Below are 18,865 nucleotides of genomic sequence, written 5' to 3' on the forward strand. Positions count from 1 at the left end.
CTCAGTAAGTCTGAATGAGGACTTTGTGATCCTGATGTATGCATCTGGTTCTCTGAACTTCAAACTTCCAGCTTAACAAATATAACCACCTGATTAATGGTCTGATGCTTTAAAATATGACTCTATAGTATGGAGAGGGCTTTGGAGTCCATTAAGGAAAGTGGTCAGGGGCGATGGATGAGTCAAAGAAACATAATTTTCACACAGAAGACCTTAAACACCTGCAAGATTTTTTCTGCGAGGAATAAAACGTTAAAATTAATATTGATGCCTCTTAATAAGAAAATCAGCATGACGACTGACAACTATAAAGTATTTTTTAAATGCTCCAGTGCAGTAGGTGTCAGAGAAGATGATTGATTTTTTACATTTTCCACAGCAAAGGTTCTCAATTATTTATAATTTATATATTTTATATATACCACTTTTTCCACAGGGGGCACTAAAATCAACACAACACAGAATTTAACTTTAGATGTGCAACCAAAAGTCAAGGATGACTTGTTTTGATTCCAGAATGTATGTTATATCATCAAATACAGAACGTTAACTATAAAAACTAACTACCCATAAGGTTAGAGGAAAAAATACATCCATGTGCATATTCCCAGACTGTTTAGTCAGAAAGCCCAGAATATTTTAGGGTATTAATAACATTAAGATATGAAAAAAAGCATATCATCCAATCCCAGAAACTCTGCCATTACTTTCCATGACCTAGCTTTCTGTGCTGAGCCTCTCTGAGATGAGTTGGGTCCAAACACAACTAAATCTTTGTTTTCTTATAGTCAACCACAAAAACATGGATGTTTTTGGACATTCCAAAGTCATGAAATAGACGTTGCATATTTATTATCCTTTGGTTTAACATGGAGCAACGCTGGTGCAAAACTACCACAAAAAGTGGATCTAGGATGTTATCTTTTTCACATGTATATCCTTGTATATACACTTTAAACTTCAGTTGGTACATAATAACACCCACATCAACACTTTCAGATTTCACCTTTACCTCTGTGTTTTTAATCACACCAACTTTAAAATTTATTCTCTGCCATTTTTCAAGTTGATGAGACAAAACTGGGCGCGGTCCGGCAAAATAGTTAATATGAAGACCTGGATGAGCAACATGATTGACAGCAAACACTAGACAACAAAAATACGTCAATTATTTTGTGAGTGACTCACAGTGTCAAAAAATGTGACTGGGCATTAGTGGAGTGCATTTCCCTGCCGCTTGGGCCTGTTATGAAAAGCTGTGTTGCTGTTCTTTCAACCGCAGAAAACACTGCTTTCAGACAGAGGAGGATGTGAATTTTCATGGTGAATTTGCATGAATTTGCCCTGAATCGTTAGACCATTTCAAAAATGCTAATCAGTCTGACACCTTTTAGTTTAAATCCAACTTTGAGGGAAGAATAAAACTCTCCCTGATGCTGAAGCTTATTAAAGCAATCAGACATACAACATAAGGATGGGCTGCAAGGCTAGATGGCTACTTTTAACACTCAGTATAATGTATGGCTTCTGGTTCAACAACACACGCACATATTGGTATACTTCAATTGCTAATACTGACTGTATACCAGTAACTTGGACCACCATTCAGTTTGTTTGAAATTGAGATGACTCATATTGTTTCATATTTTTCAGCCTTTTGGTTTGTTATAGAAAGGTCTCAATTAAATAAAGTTATAAATTTAATTTAATACAACCCCATTCCAAAAAAGTTAGGATGATGTGTAAAATATTAAAACAAAATGTGATGGTTTGCAGATCATTTAAGCTCTAAATTAAAATTATAATATATCAACAATAACATATCAAGAAGATTTATCGATTTATGCTAATTTGTATTCATTTTTAAAAACATTTAAGTTATATTTTGGTTGATTGATTTTGATTGATTTTTTAATTGTTAGGACAATTGAAGAGAGACAGGAAATGTGGGGAATAGAGAGTGAGGGAAGACATGCAGTAAATGGTCGAGGCTGGAATCGAACCCGCGTCCTCTGCGACGAGGGCTACAGCCTCTGTATATGCGGCGTGCTTAGACCATTAGGCCAACGGCTCCCACTAATTTAAATTTAACGCCATCAACATGTTTCTTAATCATTGGCACAAGGGCATGGTTACCATTGCATTCTAACACCTCTTCGTTTAACAACAATGTAGATATTCGGGAATAAAAGAGACCAGTTTCTTTGATTTTTAAAAGTAAAATGTCCCATTCTTGCTTGATATATAATTTTCTTTCATAATACTCAAAATATTTTCCAACCCGTACAAGTCAATACTGCAGGCAGGCCGGCTTAGCACCCAGACTCATTGTTGTAAAGAATGTAATTTGGCATTGTCTTGCTGAAATATCCAAGGTCTCCCCTGTAAAAGGCTTTGTCCCTAATGAACTATGTTCTCAGACAAAACCTTTTGGAATGAATTTTGAGCTCATGCAGTTTCCATTATCCCATTCAAAACCGGATTTAATCAACATTTTACACAGCATCCAAATTTTTGGGAAATTGGGGATGTATAAAGGCTTGGCTCTGGCTTGGCCCTGACCTGTCAGAAGTCTATCTGAATACGACAAGGACCGTTTTTGTCTTTTTTTTCTCCACCATTTTCATTGAATTTATAGTGCTTTCCACCACCTCTGTGTATACTTAATGTTGTATAATCCAGCTGTCTTTGAGGTTGACCATGTTTGCCCAGGTGAAGGCTGAAAAATGTAAATGTTTCTTTTCTAAGGAGAAATGCTCTACTGCTTTTCTCGCTCTCTTGTATTTGTGTTTACATTTCTTAAATACCAGATGGGAGGACTAAATTACATGCATTAACATTATGAACTTTCAGAGGGCTCGACTCCTGCATGAAAATAAAATAAAACATGTCCATTTCCTAGACATGAAATAAACAGAAAAGCTCAGATCTCTCAAGATGCAAGACTGTTTTTCAGATGCAACAAATTAGGCTTTGAATGCATTTTTAGTTTTGAATTTTTTTAGGTTCTCTGCTAAGTTACCTCTGTTAAGAGGTTTTCATATTTGTATTCTGGGGTCAGGATTGATCATATATGGATATTTATCCTAGAATACAACTTTTTTGTGGTCTTAGTTGACTTTAGGTATTCACATGTCTGACTAAAAGAGATAATGTGAGCTCATGGAATATATTAAACCTGTTGCTAGTACATATAAATGTATTTTTGGAGAGCAAGAGCAAGAGCACAACACGAATGGTGTAAAAAAACTGTCGACTCATTACTGCTGCTCCACTCTAAACATAAATAGAGAAATTTACTCGTGAGATCAAAACTTTGTTTCTACCAGGCTGTAAACATGTTTAGTTTTGCTGTAAAGTTGGATATTTTAACATGGAGTTCTATGGGGACTAACTCACTTAAAGAGATAGCCTCTAGTGGACACTTTGGGAACTGCAGTGGTTGCTGCTTGGTTACTCCTCTCCCTTTGTTATGCTTAAAACAGAATCCATATATATTATTAACTTACAAACTAGGGATGGTCATTTCAAGCCAAAATACTATTCCATCATCATTGGCATCTATTTAACGATTATTCGAAAAATCCCCCCCGAAGTGCCAAACTACCTGGCTAATAAAATTATTTAAATGAGAATCAACTCCTTAAATGAAAATCAACTCCTGAGGCTCACTAAATGTGGACTGACAGCCTGACACTTTATATCTCACAGATTAAAATACGAGATGAAACAGGGACTTGTTAAGTGTTACAGTGCAGAGACGATTCATTTAGATTCACAAGGAGTCATTTACATGATACACAGACAGTAATTATCTTTTGGATGTTTTATCACGCTGTGGTGCAGAGAAACAGATGTCGAGGCAGCTATGCATGCAGGTACACGGGGTTCATACTGAAGGGCAGGAGGGGAGCTCTGTGACCTCCATACTGATGAATGTGTGTTAAGCAAGTTTGCCTTAAATGTATGAATGAAGAATGGAGCTCAAACTTTAATGAACCATATGAAGAAAAAGGCATCATGAGATAAATGTTAGATTAGCCCTTTCATATCAGCAGTAAAAATTGTCTTTATCATGTATATCAGTATTTTTACCTTTTGTGATAGCACTTCTTACATAGTTAAATGCCTCATATCTCAGAAAAGTTGTCAAATATAAAGTTTTCAAAGTTGCACTTTGGCATTTTAGGTTTCTTTGAGCTTATTCTAGTTATTCTAATTATGCAAAAAACAACAACAATAGCAACAACAACAACACAATAGGGGGGCATTATGGCTTAATAGTTGAGCATGTACAGAGACTGTAGTCCTTGTCACAGCGGTCCCTGATTTGACTCCGTAACTTAACCCTATCAACCCTCTCTGCTTTCTACTCCCCATATCCTCTGTCACCCTATCCAGATGTATAAAGGTGTATAAAGGCCTAAAAACAATAAACAAAAATTAAATGGAAAAAAATAGGCCCATAATATTTGCTTTAGGTTTCAAACAAAACTAAAGCTTCAGCTGCTATATTTTTGTATGTCAGATGATTTTAAATATAACGGAAAAGCAATGATCCCATGAGGACGCATGTGTTCTGTTGGTTGTCATCTAAGCAAATGGAACCCAAAAAGTCAGTTTCCTTTCTAAGCTGACAAAAATAATTGTAGTTCAGTGTCTTTGTGTTAAGTTTCATGAATTTTTAAGATAAAAAATGTGGCCATGAATAGCTTTTCCTTCAATGTTAAATTAACTGAGCATGATGCTTTTCTTAGGAGCAGAGGAGCACATCCTCAGCATGTCACTGACTAGTCCTGTTTCTGTCTGTCTGTGTTTGTTTGTTTTCAGGTGAAGGACGACAACCCATCGCTGTCTCTGGCTGATTCTCCTTCTTTACTCCTCTTGAAACTTATTTCTCTGTGTGCAGCTGAACAGCAGCATGCCTGTATGTTTGCCAGCAGTACAAGCCGAAGCATTATGGAAGTGAAAGAGCGACGTCCATACTGCTCTCTCTCCAAGAGCCGCAAGGACAAGGAGGGACCTTACGGTAAGAAAGAGAAGTTACATGCGGTCTCTCACAAAGTGGGGAACCTCTTAAAGACTCAGTCTCTCTGGAGTGTCCTTTGATACCCATTCATGTTACTAACCTGTGGCGTCTTCCAGAACGTAGCAAGAGGTTCCTCCAGGTGGTCTGTTTTGTTCTGCCTCTCCCCACTTTTCTGAAACATGTTGCTGGAATTAAATTTAAAATGATCACATATTTTTAATAAAACAAATATATTTTAGTTTCAACATTCAATTTGTTGTTTTCGATGAGCCTTTAAATGATCTGTAAACATTAACGTTCTATTATTATAAACATTTGATTGAATTGGGGTTGTAGATTTCAAATAATGATTTGAGTTTATGTCTGCATGTCTATCTTTATGCTAGGTTCATCAGGGGACAGTGAGGACTGTGCCATTGGCTCTCAGGGGCTCCGGGTCCCAACTCAGAAGTCGTACTCGTCCAGTGAAACCCTGAAGGCCTTTGACCAGCACCAGGACCAGACCAGGTAAGAGTTTAGAGCCACAATATATTCAGTTTCTGTTATAAATAGATAAGTTGTAATGAAAAGTCAAGACTTAACTGTAGAAGTTTTTGGAGTTGCAGTCAATATAACTATTAGCTGATGACTCAACATCATTGTGAACGAGGGAAACCTTAGTGATTGTCGAGACTTAAAGTAAAGTTGATGAATGGAAATGTTTAGAGTGCCAAATTTTTCTTGAGCATCAACCATTGATTTTTCTTACAGTACAGCACAACAACTGCAGATTTAATTTAGTCTATTTTTTTTTTTACTCAAAATTAATTTCTGGTTAAGCTTGTGATGTCTTTATTTGCAGATGAAAAAAAAAACAAATAAAAATAACAAACAAGCAAAAAGAAAAACATATTTTTAAAAAAACTGTTGATGAGCATACTACGTTTCATATTTTTAAATGAAAATTAACACGAATACATTGGATTTCAACATTCACATGTTCTTAGATGAGAATTATTCTTGTGTGAGCGATCCAGCGTCTGACAGGAGAATGTATTGTTAGTTGTTCTTTAATTGATTCTTCTTGGTGCCTTCCAATTAGTTAAGAGCAGATGTTGCTGACTCTAAATGTGAGCCAGGTTGTTAAGAAACACATGTGTTTTTAGATGTCTTTCTGAATCACTCTTGAGCCTTGGTCGGCTATGAGTTTCACTATTTTACATCATATATCCTTTGTTTTATTTATGGTTTACTTGCAATATTTTTTTTCCCTTGACATTCCACACAGGGATGATAATGTCCGAAACCAAAGTGGTGTTGGTTAATAGTAACCGACACCTGATTATATTTCTCCTTGATTTTTGACAGGTTGCTTTACGGGACGACTACAAAGGGACACAAGGATATGGTTCACCGAGAACAAGATGACCTTAACCGACATGGTGAGACTCTGGACCTCCACACACACACACACGCACACACAGACACACTCGCATATTCATATACATGCCATCTGCTTGGCTGCTTTGACAACAGCTACATATTGTGCATTTAGAAGAGGAAAGAAACAATTATTTTTAAACCTGGTTCTTTTTATGTTCATATTTTAGTTACTGATTAACATTTAGCTCCAACATTTATTGTAGTAGTACCTAAAAGCTTCAGTTTAAAAGCTTAAGAGCAGGCTGTAATAGCTGCAATGTAAAGCTCCTGGGAGGAAATGTTGGTTGTGTAAATTTTGGTGCCCCCGGTGGACTCTTTCTTTCAGCACCCAAATAAATAACCAATTGAGATTCTTTGCTCTGAAAAATATCTGTTACCGCACTGTGCAGTCAATCACTTTGGCTGACACCTACCCCCTGGCAGTAATTTCAAACACTGAAAATAACTTCATAGAAATAATCAGTCTTTCTGCTAATGATCTGGTTTTCTTTTATGCCTCATAACGGCACATTGGTGTACATTTCAGTCATTTTGATAACCACCCATAAACCTCAAAGGTTCTTTAAGCGCCAGACTCCATTACTCCATGCAGTTTTTTTTTATCAGAAAACACAGTTTCTGAAGTACTGTTGCCTCTTTCACTATAAGTATTAGTGTTGCTTTGACTCTGGTGTTGTTAATTGTAAGCATGATTGAAAGCACAATAGAATAATAAAATCAAACTAACAGACCAAGGTAGAAGTAGACCAGCAACTCTAGTAATCTGCGGGGTAAATCTATTATTTTTGTGAAAGGACTTCGGTGGTTTTGCAGAGTGATTTAACAGCAGTTTAATTAAAAAGAAAATCATCTACCTCTTTAACAAAGGTTGATCTCTGTGGGGATCCTTCCTGTAATGTTGTCAGACACTTAAAATAACAATCTAAGCCCGTCAGCGACTAAAAGAAGACCTAATTTGCTCACCTGTGATTCCCCACCTGTAATTTCCCAAAGGATAAAATTAGAGCTTATTTCTTTGCCTCCTGAAATTTGTGATTCGCTTGTTTGTGAAAGTACATTGTGAAGTTTTTATTGTAAGGTCTTTATAACTCAAAGTGTTATTATTGTAACTTTATTCAAAGAAAGTTGCTGTTCATCTCTAAAAACAAATACCCTGTTTCTTGTCTGCCTTTAAGCTCCTAACCAAATCAATCAATCAATCAATCAATCAATCAATCAATCAATCAATCAATCAATCAATCAATCAATCAATCAATCATCAAGCTTTATTTATATAGCACATTTCATACAAATCAAATGCAACCAGAAGTGCTTTACACTGATTGAAAAACAAGAAAGAAGCAGAAGTAAAAGAATGGCAAGACATATTAAGGGAAAATAATAATAATGATGATAAAATAAATAGTACTAAAAAAAAATAAAAATAAAAAATAGAATAAAATAGAGACTAAAATAGAGACCAATGCACACCAACAATAAAATATGTGTTATTGAAATAAGTTAAAGCATCAAAATTAATTAAGAATACAAATAGTTAAAATATTTTTTAAAAGGGTAAGGATAAAAGTCTAAAAGTCAAAGAGACTAATACACATAAACTGTTATTTAAGACCATATTAAACATGTATTTAAGAAGGGTAGCCATACTATTAATTTATTGACTTATTGCACATCAAATGCTATTATTTAAAAAAAATAATAAATATTGGAGAACACTGGTATAGTGGCAGTAGTGTGGTAATGTTTTTTTGGCGTAAAGAAAAGTCAATCAGAGCCACAATCAGAGTTGAAAATACCAGAATTGTCCTTTAAAGATTTAGAAGTGACTGGTCATGTTGTTTTTCACAGGTGAAATGAAACGCGATGCTTTCAGTGTTGTAGGAGTGTTATTCCAGTGATTGCTGTAAAATGGGCCTCCAGAACACACACTCCTACTCTGTGGGTGTGAAAGACATTTGGCATCCTGTTTCTTCTGTATGAGCAGCACCAGCACACTCTCTTGGCACCATGTATAACACCTTCCTGTGATTATTCACCTCATTGGGCACTGAGGTCTGAGTTTAATTAGGGACATTGGAGGACTGAGAACACAGCCTGCCAGTGACAGACATAAGACCTTTTAGTGGACAAACTTTGATTGGGTCACCTCACCTTCATCATACTGCTGCCATAGCACTTCTTCCAAAATGTTTTCCACATGCTGATCATCAATATAGATATCAACATGTAGATGCTGCTTTCCTGGTTTGGGAGATGCATCAACTTTACCGTCATCTTGGAAAGGGCTAATCTGCCCTCTGGTCCCACAAACAAGTGAAGGATGCCTTCCAAGTTGGAAGGTATTATAGAATATTTTACTACTACAAATACTTTGAATATAGTGTATTGCATTAAATCATATTGGGCTACATATAGTCTATACATATAATGTATTTACATCATAAATATATACATAATATATAACTTAAATTATTATTATTATTATTATATTTACATTTTGTTACATACTATACCATTTGTTACATATATTCATACATGTTTGTACACAGTGTGTGACTTAAAATGTAAAAAATGATTTTGAAATATAAAAAAATCATTATCATAGTAACTGTTTTTAAAAAATGAAAGAAATATGAATATAAAGCAAGCACATTTTTCTAAGCCTTTAATGCTACGTTGATTCTAAGTATAAGCTTTTGCAATCTACTCTATAAAAGAAATAATTTTTAAATGAATTTATAAATACATTATCTTTAATTGTAATGTTTTATTATCCTGGATAATAAATACATATCTGACTTTTGTGATAAAACAAACTGCTTGAAAATTGATTCACAATTCAGTGAGTCATGAATAATTGATTGAGGATAAACCTCCAACCATCATTAACTTACATTCATTATGAGGCGCGGCTCCCCCTCTCCTCTTGATGTAGCCTATTGCTCCTATTAGCAGAAGGCAAAATCAATGTGTATGTATCTCTGAGTCCTTAAGTATCCTTCAAACATATAAATAGGGCCTGCAGTCAAAAATAAGAAGTTATTCTCATAGCAGCGATACACTTTGTGCTTGAAATGTCATGATTAATACTTTTCATATTTATAACTAGTTTTATATTTGGATGTTTCGAAGATGTTTTAGAGAATGTATTTCTAAATCTGCAAAAGCCTGTTATTTTTACTCCTAGATAGATAAATAAATCAAAAAATCAATAAATCAATGAATAGATAAATAGTACATAAACACCTCCAATTTGAATATTAATTTTCATTTTTCTAATCTCTGTACTGAATGTTAGTAATTTATCACATAATCACTACATTTACTTAGTGCATGATCAATTTTGACAAAACAAATGGTGTTTTCTAAAACTGTAATTTATGTGCTTTGCTCTTTTTATCATTTTTTTTAATTTTTGTATTCATTTGAAGACAGATTTGTGGATCTTTGAGAACATTAAAGGTCAGGATTGGAGGCAGGTTTTCGTCAAAGTAAGATGTTGAAAAGGATGTTAATGATTGTTGAATTGTTAGGAAGAAATATCAGACGATAAATAGAACAAATAATAAATAAGTCTTGATAACAGTGAAATGTAATACAAAGAGAAGAGCATATAAAACAAAGAAATGGTTTGAAATGTCCCATGAAAAATGCTTCAGCACAGGGAACATCCATTGTTCTCCAGCTCCAATTAACACAGCGTCAACATTTGAGAAATGAAAAAAATCATAATTACTCCGCCATCTTATCGCCTTCGTTTTCATGCTGGCCTAATTGAAGCTCATTTAAAATTAATATAACTTTTAATTGAACGGCAGCTCTGGTTATCTCTTGTTGTGCCATTAATTACAGAAAGCTTTTATAATTTCCTTTTTCATTGGCTGATTAAAGATGATGAGGCACACTCCAAGATTTTACTGATAGTTTATTTGTCTTCTTTTCATTTTTGTTTAAATAGTTATCACAGATGTTGTTCAACAGCGGTTTGAAAGAGTTACTTCAAATACATTTAATGAAAAATGTATTCATATACATTATAGCAGCCAGCTTTGTATTAAGTTTGGCTCCCAGAATAAAATAAATGAAGAAGGCAGTTGGTAATCTGGAATAAATCTTGAAAGCAGACCTCTATTTTTTACCAGTCTTGTTAGTTTCGGCTGATGGAAAGGTCCGAAACTATTTAGGATCATTCCTTTCTCCTTGTATTTTATTCATGTCAATATTTATAAATATTTCTTGTCTTGCTAGTTTAACCTTTGTCGAGAGGATGGTACAGTAGATAGAGCAGGAAACTGTGAGAGACAGAGTGTGAAATGATATGCGGCAAAGGGCTGCAAGTCGGTATCAAACCCAGGCCGCCCACTTCTAGGACTACAGCCTTTGTGCATGGAGCATACGATTTAACCACGAGGCCAAAATGGTGTCCTGTTAATCTATTTGGTGTAACACTTTATGTTGGTATCAGTCAGAGCTCAATACACCTACACCAAAAGCTGCTGCTGCTGCTGCTGAGATTTAAATTAAACTCTGATAAAAATGCTCCATGAGATTGCAAAACAGCCAAAAACATTCACCTCATAATGTTACCACCTTAACGTGAGAAAATAGCTTTATTGAAATTTAAAGATATCTAACTGAAAATTAAATATTCTACCCTTTGTTTGTAACAGAAAAATCTCTGTACTTCTGCACAGGGACTACAGATGTAGCCAAAATATTCTTATTGCTAACTCTGCCCCTGTCCCTGTCCTTTTCATAATAAAACAATAAATACATACAAATATATGTTAAAATGCATTCCCTTAAAGCTATATAAATATACAATATGCTCACATTCTGTTTAGAAGCTGAAATAACATCAAGAAACAATGATAGAAATGTAAGAATATGTGTAAATCTGATCCATGTTTCTTAAAAAGGTCTACATGTTTGTGTTTCAGGTCAGCACTTCAGTCTCCGTCAGCTGGGAATCTGTGATCCGCCGCCCCGCCGCGGCCTGGCCTTCTGCACCGAGATGGGCCTCCCCCACCGCGGCTTCTCTGTCGGAACAGCCCAGGACATGGATGCCGACAGCCAGGCCGTGATGTCACCGGAGCGAGCCATGAGGCTGTGGGGTCGTGGGGGTCTGGGTAAATCCTCCGGGAGGAGTTCCTGCCTGTCCAGCCGCTCCAACTCAGTGCTGACTCTGACCGACACCGAGCACGAGAACAAGTCGGACAGCGACAACGGTAGGACGCCAAACTAAATCTTTTATTTCTTTTCAGGACAGAACCTCGACGGCAGAAAGTTAACCCATCACTCCTCAGTCCAGAGGAGTGGTCCACGGTTAGAGTTTAGTCGACTGCCGACTGGAAACTTCTCCTCAGTCACACACTTTCACACACTAGAGACACCTTCACTCGCTGCATCAGACACTCCCATGTGGTGTCAGAGATACTGATGATATACCGCCCTGTATTCTCAAATAGTGAGGACATTTTTGAGTCCTTTTAAGAATTATAATCTTATTAACCAGATGAAAAAATAATTGAACTTTTGCCTCTCACAGAAGATGACTTATTGTGCCTAGAATTATGAGATACATTTCCGATTGTCAATGGTGGAATCAAAACTAAATTCTGAGCAGTAGTTTTGTAACAAAAGGTCATATCATGCATGAGAAGTGACACTCATGCTGTTTGTGTGTTTGAGAGAGAGAAAGAGAGAGAGAAGGCGCATGTTCTGGTTTTTATTTTACTCTGGCTGAAATATGTCTTCTCAGTATACCATCGAAAGACATGGGTAGTGTGTGATATCAAAGTTTGTCATACAATTCATAGTCAAGTGTCTCCACCTCCAAGTATTAAAAAATGGAATATAAGAAAGAATAAATTGAGTTTAACATTTTCTATTTTTTAATTCTAACGTTGTAGCTTGTGACACTGGGCTGTGTTGTAATTTCCATCTGAGATTCAAACAAAAAACATTGAAACGGGTGAGAAATCTGGTCATGCAGAATCACCATCAGATATTTGGAGTAAGGATTTTTAAAAATGTTTTCTGTGCTCAGTATTTTAGCATTATCGTTGAACATTACATAATAAATTACATAGAACCTGAGTGAAATACATTTTTCTCAATTTGAAAAAAATGAAGAGCCTTCTGCAAAAAAAAAATTTCTGGTTCTACTATTCATAGGTTTGTGTTGGCGTAAAATAAACATCTGTGTTTTATTGTTTGAAGAATGAATCCCAAATTGATATCAAATATTCTCATTTTGATCTTTAATCTGTAGGAAATGATTTGAACAATAACAAGATGCATCTTTTTCTGGACCGGGAATATTGCAACAGAAAAACAAGTTTATAGTCACTTTGAAACAACATATTTTTTAATGAATTGATCTTTGGTGGAAAATCTCAGATTTCTGTAATATAATTGCAAAAGATTAACATATTTCATCAATCAGTGAATAAGCTGCCTTGTTTTTTAACATAAAATATGACTACCTGATTGTGACTTTTTGAAACTACCAGAAACAAAATGAATTCTACTCTTTAAACCAAATTAAGATAATTAAGGCAAAAAAGCACTCCTGTAACTTTACTCCAACTGTGTATTCTCCATCACCCAATGGCGGCTCTGCACCTGACAGATCCTGAATTATGTTTTTTTATTTTTAAACCAGCGCAGCTTTTCTCATCGTTACAGTAGAGATTTCAGCAGCAAGGGAAACTCAAAGACAATGCATCTGTTTATCCTTCTCAGCTCAGCATGGAGCTCGGGCCTAGTTGGTGTGTGAGGATACAGAAACACACACAGAGAATCAACCAACATTGAGAGTAATTAGTGAGCGAGGGAAAAGTAGATTTTCTTTAAAAAAGAGAAAAGTGGAAGGTTGAAACAGACGTATGTATCAAGGATGGACTGTCGACCAAAATTACTAAATTCTATCTTCAAATATTATTTTATTTTATCTTAATTGTACCCTTCAGTTCTCAATAAGATCTTGTAATTCTTTTAAATATGAACCTTCTAACAACAACTAGAATACTTCAAAATTCTACTAAATATTTTGATATAATTAGTATTTATTTTTTACAACGACTACATGAAAAGACATGTTTTTTTCATTCCCTTAGTGGTGCGTACATGTTGCTTTCAACCCACCATCATCCTATTGTTTGCACTCGACAGTCTAAGATCAGATGTGTTTGTAAAGTAGTTTTTTGTGCCTGTGTTTGCACTTTTTCATCTTTGTTTATTTGTGAAGACTATTCATTATCCTCCAGGTAGTTTTCCCAAACAGGTGTGTCTTTATACTCAATGAAGGACTTTTTTTTATTTAAAACACACACACACACACACACACACACACACACACACACACACACACACACACACACACACACACACACACACACACACACACACGCAGTATTTTCATCAAGCCTGACAAAGACGCACACACAGAAGGTTTTCATTAAGAGATGTGATGTTGTAATTAACATTGAGGTGAAGTGCTGACTCGTTGTATTTGCTATATTAAGTTTGATAATGTTTTTATTAAATGGCATTATGCTGTGGATGTCAGAGCTCTGGAGGAAACACTTCACGGCTCTAAAAGTGAGTAGTCGTCAAGTTTTCAAAGGCTAATTGACTCTTTAAAATGCAGCTGTGTGTGAGTGTTTGTGTGTGTGTGTGATCCCATTTGTAAGCGTGTGAAGATAAAGTGTTTGTAGGAGTAGACTGGTTTTATCAGTAGTAATAGACTCTTTGTGTCCCATGATAGTGGTGGCTGGGTCATTATGAGGATGGTGATTAAACCAGATGAAGGACAGTTAGCCATCAAGATGTGTGAAATCGTGAATGTCACGGAAGATAATACGGCCACACAGCATTTGGGAAAGGACTTAATGGCTGGAGGCGTCCTGTTGAATCAAAAAACTTTACATCATTACATCTTCAAAACTTTCTCAGGAGCCCTGGAACTGTTGAGGCAAGATCCTGGACTTTACTTTTGATTTTGGACTGTTTCTGATCACCAAGTACTTTCTGTTCTGAAGGTCATGCTCTCTTTTGTCCCAAGAACTATCAGAGAAATTTTCAAGCTGAATGTCAGTCATGGGTTAAGGCTAAATAAGAAAGAAACTGAATTCTATACAGCCTTTTCAAGTAGAAAATGTTGTGTTACAATTCAACCTCGTCTTTGTGTACAAAAAGTAAAAGCGAGGACTTGAGTAGGTGACATTCCACTTTTAAACTGGCAACAAAGGCAACAACAAAGCCAAGTGGACAGCCATATCAATTGCTGTGACCTTCTGAGGATTTGTCTTTATGTTTTCAACCAACCAGAAGTTAGCAAAAAAAAAAGAGTGATGGCAGTGATCCCAAGTATACAGTCCTTTTTGGTGAGTGGTGCAGCCTTAACTGTAGAGATTGTATTCACAACATTTGTGAGAATCCTCTCAGAGGAGCCACAAAAAATGACTCAGGAATGTTGAGGAGCAATTTCATCCAAAGAAATGGAAAGAAACTTTTATCTTCGTGAGGAAGCATGGTTGTCACTACACGTGGCTGACCTTCTGTGAGAACAGCAAGAGTGAAACCGTTTCCAGTTGTCAGATACCTAATTTCCAGTAATATTGCCTTGTTGCATTGGCGAGCAAATGTGAGCACAGCATGATCACTGCATGATCCAATCTGTGGTGTTTTCATTCACTCACTGTTATTCAGTGTTTGAAGAACATTTCGATAGTAAGTCGTCTTCTGATTTCACTTATCTCACTCCAAGCAAAATGTCTATAAAAATAATTGTAACTCAATTATGTTGAAGTTTCTCCTCTGATGCCTTTCCTTCCCAAGTCTGGAAGTTATTCCTCTGACTTTGGTATGTTCCAGAGCTAATAACCCTAACCCAAGAAAACAACATGGCTGCTACGAAGAAAATCTGATGTGGTTTGTGGCTCAGAACTAATCTGAGTCACTCTTTCTGTATACTGGGGATTTTCCCAGTGATAAGTAACCCAGGCTTCAGATAAAAGTTTATATTTGACAAGTAGCCCGGCCTAAAGTTAAAAACATATCAGGAAACAGTCACTATTCAGAACATTCCTCAATTATAAAATTAAGGGCTATTTTTTGTGCTGCTAAAGTATGTGGCACATGGTGCTGTGCACAATAAACATATCACAATGTCCCACCAAACGTGACTGCAAATGTCTAAGTAGAAGATGACACATCCCATGGTAAATACTGAAATGACTGTAAGATCTTTAATCAGTCACTGGAAAAACTTTCAATAATAGACCAACAAACTAATAACAGCTGGGCCTAGATTTACACTTTCACGGGCTGTTAAACAACAACATGCTGTTGTCAATCAACAACATACAGCCAGCGCACACATCTTTTGGTACTGACTCGACTGATGAAACATTCTGTTAAGTGAAATCAACATGTCAGCATCTCTAGTTAAAGTCCAGACATCAGTCTGCTAACTTTGAGTCCATTAGCTGGAAAAAAAACTCACTCAGCCAGCACAGATGTTGAAGACACACAGAGATAACAATGTGCAAGCCTGCATAGTTTTGGAAAGCACTGTGTCTTCCAATTTCATCACAAAAATGGATCTTGGAATACAGGTTTCCATCTTGTCTTTCTCCAGCTCATCTTCGCTGAGCTACTGGGAGTGGCTGCGTTGCCTCTTTGAGCTCCACGGTCCCTTATTGGGTCTCTTTAGTCACACATTATTCACACAGTTGCACTATTTACTGTGAGCACCTCCTTGGGAACATCAACCACCACACACACTGCCTGCTTATGAGACAACCGTCCTAAAGGGACAGGCTCAGGCCGGTTACAGCTGAGACACAACATTTAGCCAGAAATGTGGGCCTACAAATGTATCAGAACCTTTAACCTATGGTTCAGACTAGCACGGGTGATGGCATTTAATCCTTTAGTTGACTGATCACGCATGTTCCTCGCAACTAGGTTTTACGCCATTGGTTTAGCCATTTTCAACAGCATGAGCAGAAAGTGACGGAGCAGCCAGCATACAGGAATCACACTACATGTTGATGTTTACATTCTGTTTTGCATTATACAGCCAGACTACTGTTAGATCTTTCTACATCCTCTACTCCTCCATCATCAGTGTGGTATTGAATCATGTTGAGACTAAACATATGTGGAGACAGCATTCAGCAGCCACTTCACCCTCACCTCTTGTTTTCTGCTGCTCTTCACGCTGAATGACGGTGAAGTTATTGTTCTGTAAACAGCAGGCAATACATCTTCTCTGCTGAGAACGCCTCTTGTCTCCCCGTCCCTTGATACTGACCCCGGTTCAAGGCAGAAAGTGAGCATGCCCTGGTATTTGTGTGTGTACAGTAACTCAAACCAACTCCTGTGATTGTATCGGGGGCTTTGTTGCGGGAGGAAGCCAGGGAAAGAAAAGAAAACCTGGAGGGAAGGTTGAATGGGAGAAGAGCGGGAAACATCAGAGACACAGAGAAGAAAACACAGAGCGGTTCAATGGGCGTAGAGATTCAAAAGAGAAGCAGCAGAGAATAAAGAATAGAGTCAGAACAGGGAAAGGGAGAAGCCTCTCTGCATTATTTGTTCTCCTGAGAGGAAATATTAGACCGGAGACGTCTGGCTGGCTCCCCAGTGGACACACACACACACAAACATGCACACACACACTGGCAGACGTAAACACTTTTGTGGTGTCTGGACCCCTGGGTGCCCAGCTGCTGCTTGCCCGGTTACCTGATAGTGGTGACCTCAACTACAGGGATAGAAAAGAGGAGATTAAGTTCTATTGTCTGTCCTAAACACTCAGATACAGGTACGTCGTACCTTGAGGTAAGGCTCTTCTGCCCAATCTTACGAATACATTCAATGTTCTGATCCGCGACTTTCTGATGACCCCCAGATTTCAGCCTCTTATTTTGTATAGCATGTAGCATCTAAAGATAAAGAAAACGGGGGTTGAGTCATCATGGTTGTGTCTTTAATTTATTGGAACTGGCTGCTGAAACCGTGTCACATTTGGTTTGTAGTAAGCTCTGAATTCAAAGTATGCAATATATGATAAATTCTGCCCCAAATGCATTGCAGCTCTTCGCACTATGCAACAGTGAACTTCACCAGCCTGAAAAGTGTCATTCAAATATTGGTAATATTTTTTATAAATCACTTTTAAAATGCTGAAAAGCAACAAACATTTGCATATTGTGGTTAAAACCCAAGACCCAACCAGCATGCTAACTTAACCATCATGACTCCAACTTGGGATATTTGTTTGATGTTGGATGAGGACAGGCATTGGTGCATTGCTAGGGGCATGCACTGATCTGCAGTTCAGATGTTGCTTCTAGGGTCAAACATGTGATACCTTCTTGATATGGTTGGTTGGGAGCCTTTTATTCTCATACCTTTCACATTTCTTGTTATTTGAAACACAGCACGCATTACAAAAAAGTGAAATCTAACAGAGAAAAATACTGGATCAGACTTCCTAAATCACGCCAAACTTAAACTCCATTATACCTGAGATACAAAGCATATGTGAACTTAACAAGAGCTAAATATGATAACAGATTATATGTTGGTGCATGAGAGAAACAACAGACTGATGCTTTTGTGCCACAGTAAGAGGCTTAAAACATATTAACCGACCCTCCCTGCCCAATCTGTGTAAGTGTGTATGTGTGTGTGTGTGTGTGTGTGTGTGTCATGCTGTGTGAAAAGAGAATGGAAGGATAAACTGTGAGTAAAATAGACACAATATAAAGAAACAGGGGAAAACAGAAAGAGTAAAAGGATAGAGCAGTAAACAGCAGGCGGGTGGAGAGAAAGAGTGGTGTATCTCATCTTTTCTAACCAGATTACTTTTCTATGTGTCAACAAAACACTTAATCCAGTTGGCATCTCTAAGCAGCTTAACACTATAACCTTAGCTGTCTCACACACACACACACACACACACACACACACACACACACACACACACACACACACACACACACACACACACACACACACACACTCACTCACTCACAGACAGTTTCAGGACTTTCAGTGAGCTCTGTGTTTGCAGGCAGCTGAGGTACTGTCTGAATTTCAAGCAAGAAAGACCCAAAACTCAAAAGGTTGTCGGTTCAAATGCACAAAAATACTCTGCAAAGGCCAACCTCAACATTATTTCTAAGATGCTGATTTAAAGTGTTGGACCTCGGTTGATTTGAAGTTGACTTCTCCCCTCCCCTTCTCCCTTTCTGCCCTCCCCTTTAATCCCATGTGGATTCTTGCACTTCCTTCTTGCCCGATTTTTGCAGAACTAAAAACACCTTGAGAATAATACATTTTGTGCATGAGTAGAGCTAAATACTCTGTGTGAAAGATGCCATGTTTATGTAGTAGTAC

General features: G+C 37.0%; 1 protein-coding gene across 1 annotated transcript in view; it reads left to right on the forward strand.

Annotated features, from left to right (window-relative positions):
- Window positions 1-18,865, forward strand: part of tenm3 (teneurin transmembrane protein 3) — a 517,897-nt gene that overhangs the window by 224,357 nt on the left and 274,675 nt on the right. Inside the window, 4 exon segments of the mRNA XM_034688142.1 lie at window positions 4,831-5,029; window positions 5,416-5,536; window positions 6,377-6,450; window positions 11,392-11,681. Coding sequence (XP_034544033.1) covers window positions 4,930-5,029; window positions 5,416-5,536; window positions 6,377-6,450; window positions 11,392-11,681 — 585 coding nt within the window. The 5' untranslated portion in view covers window positions 4,831-4,929.

Source organism: Notolabrus celidotus, chromosome 7, assembly GCF_009762535.1.
Source record: "Notolabrus celidotus isolate fNotCel1 chromosome 7, fNotCel1.pri, whole genome shotgun sequence".
Lineage (NCBI taxonomy): Eukaryota > Metazoa > Chordata > Actinopteri > Labriformes > Labridae > Notolabrus > Notolabrus celidotus.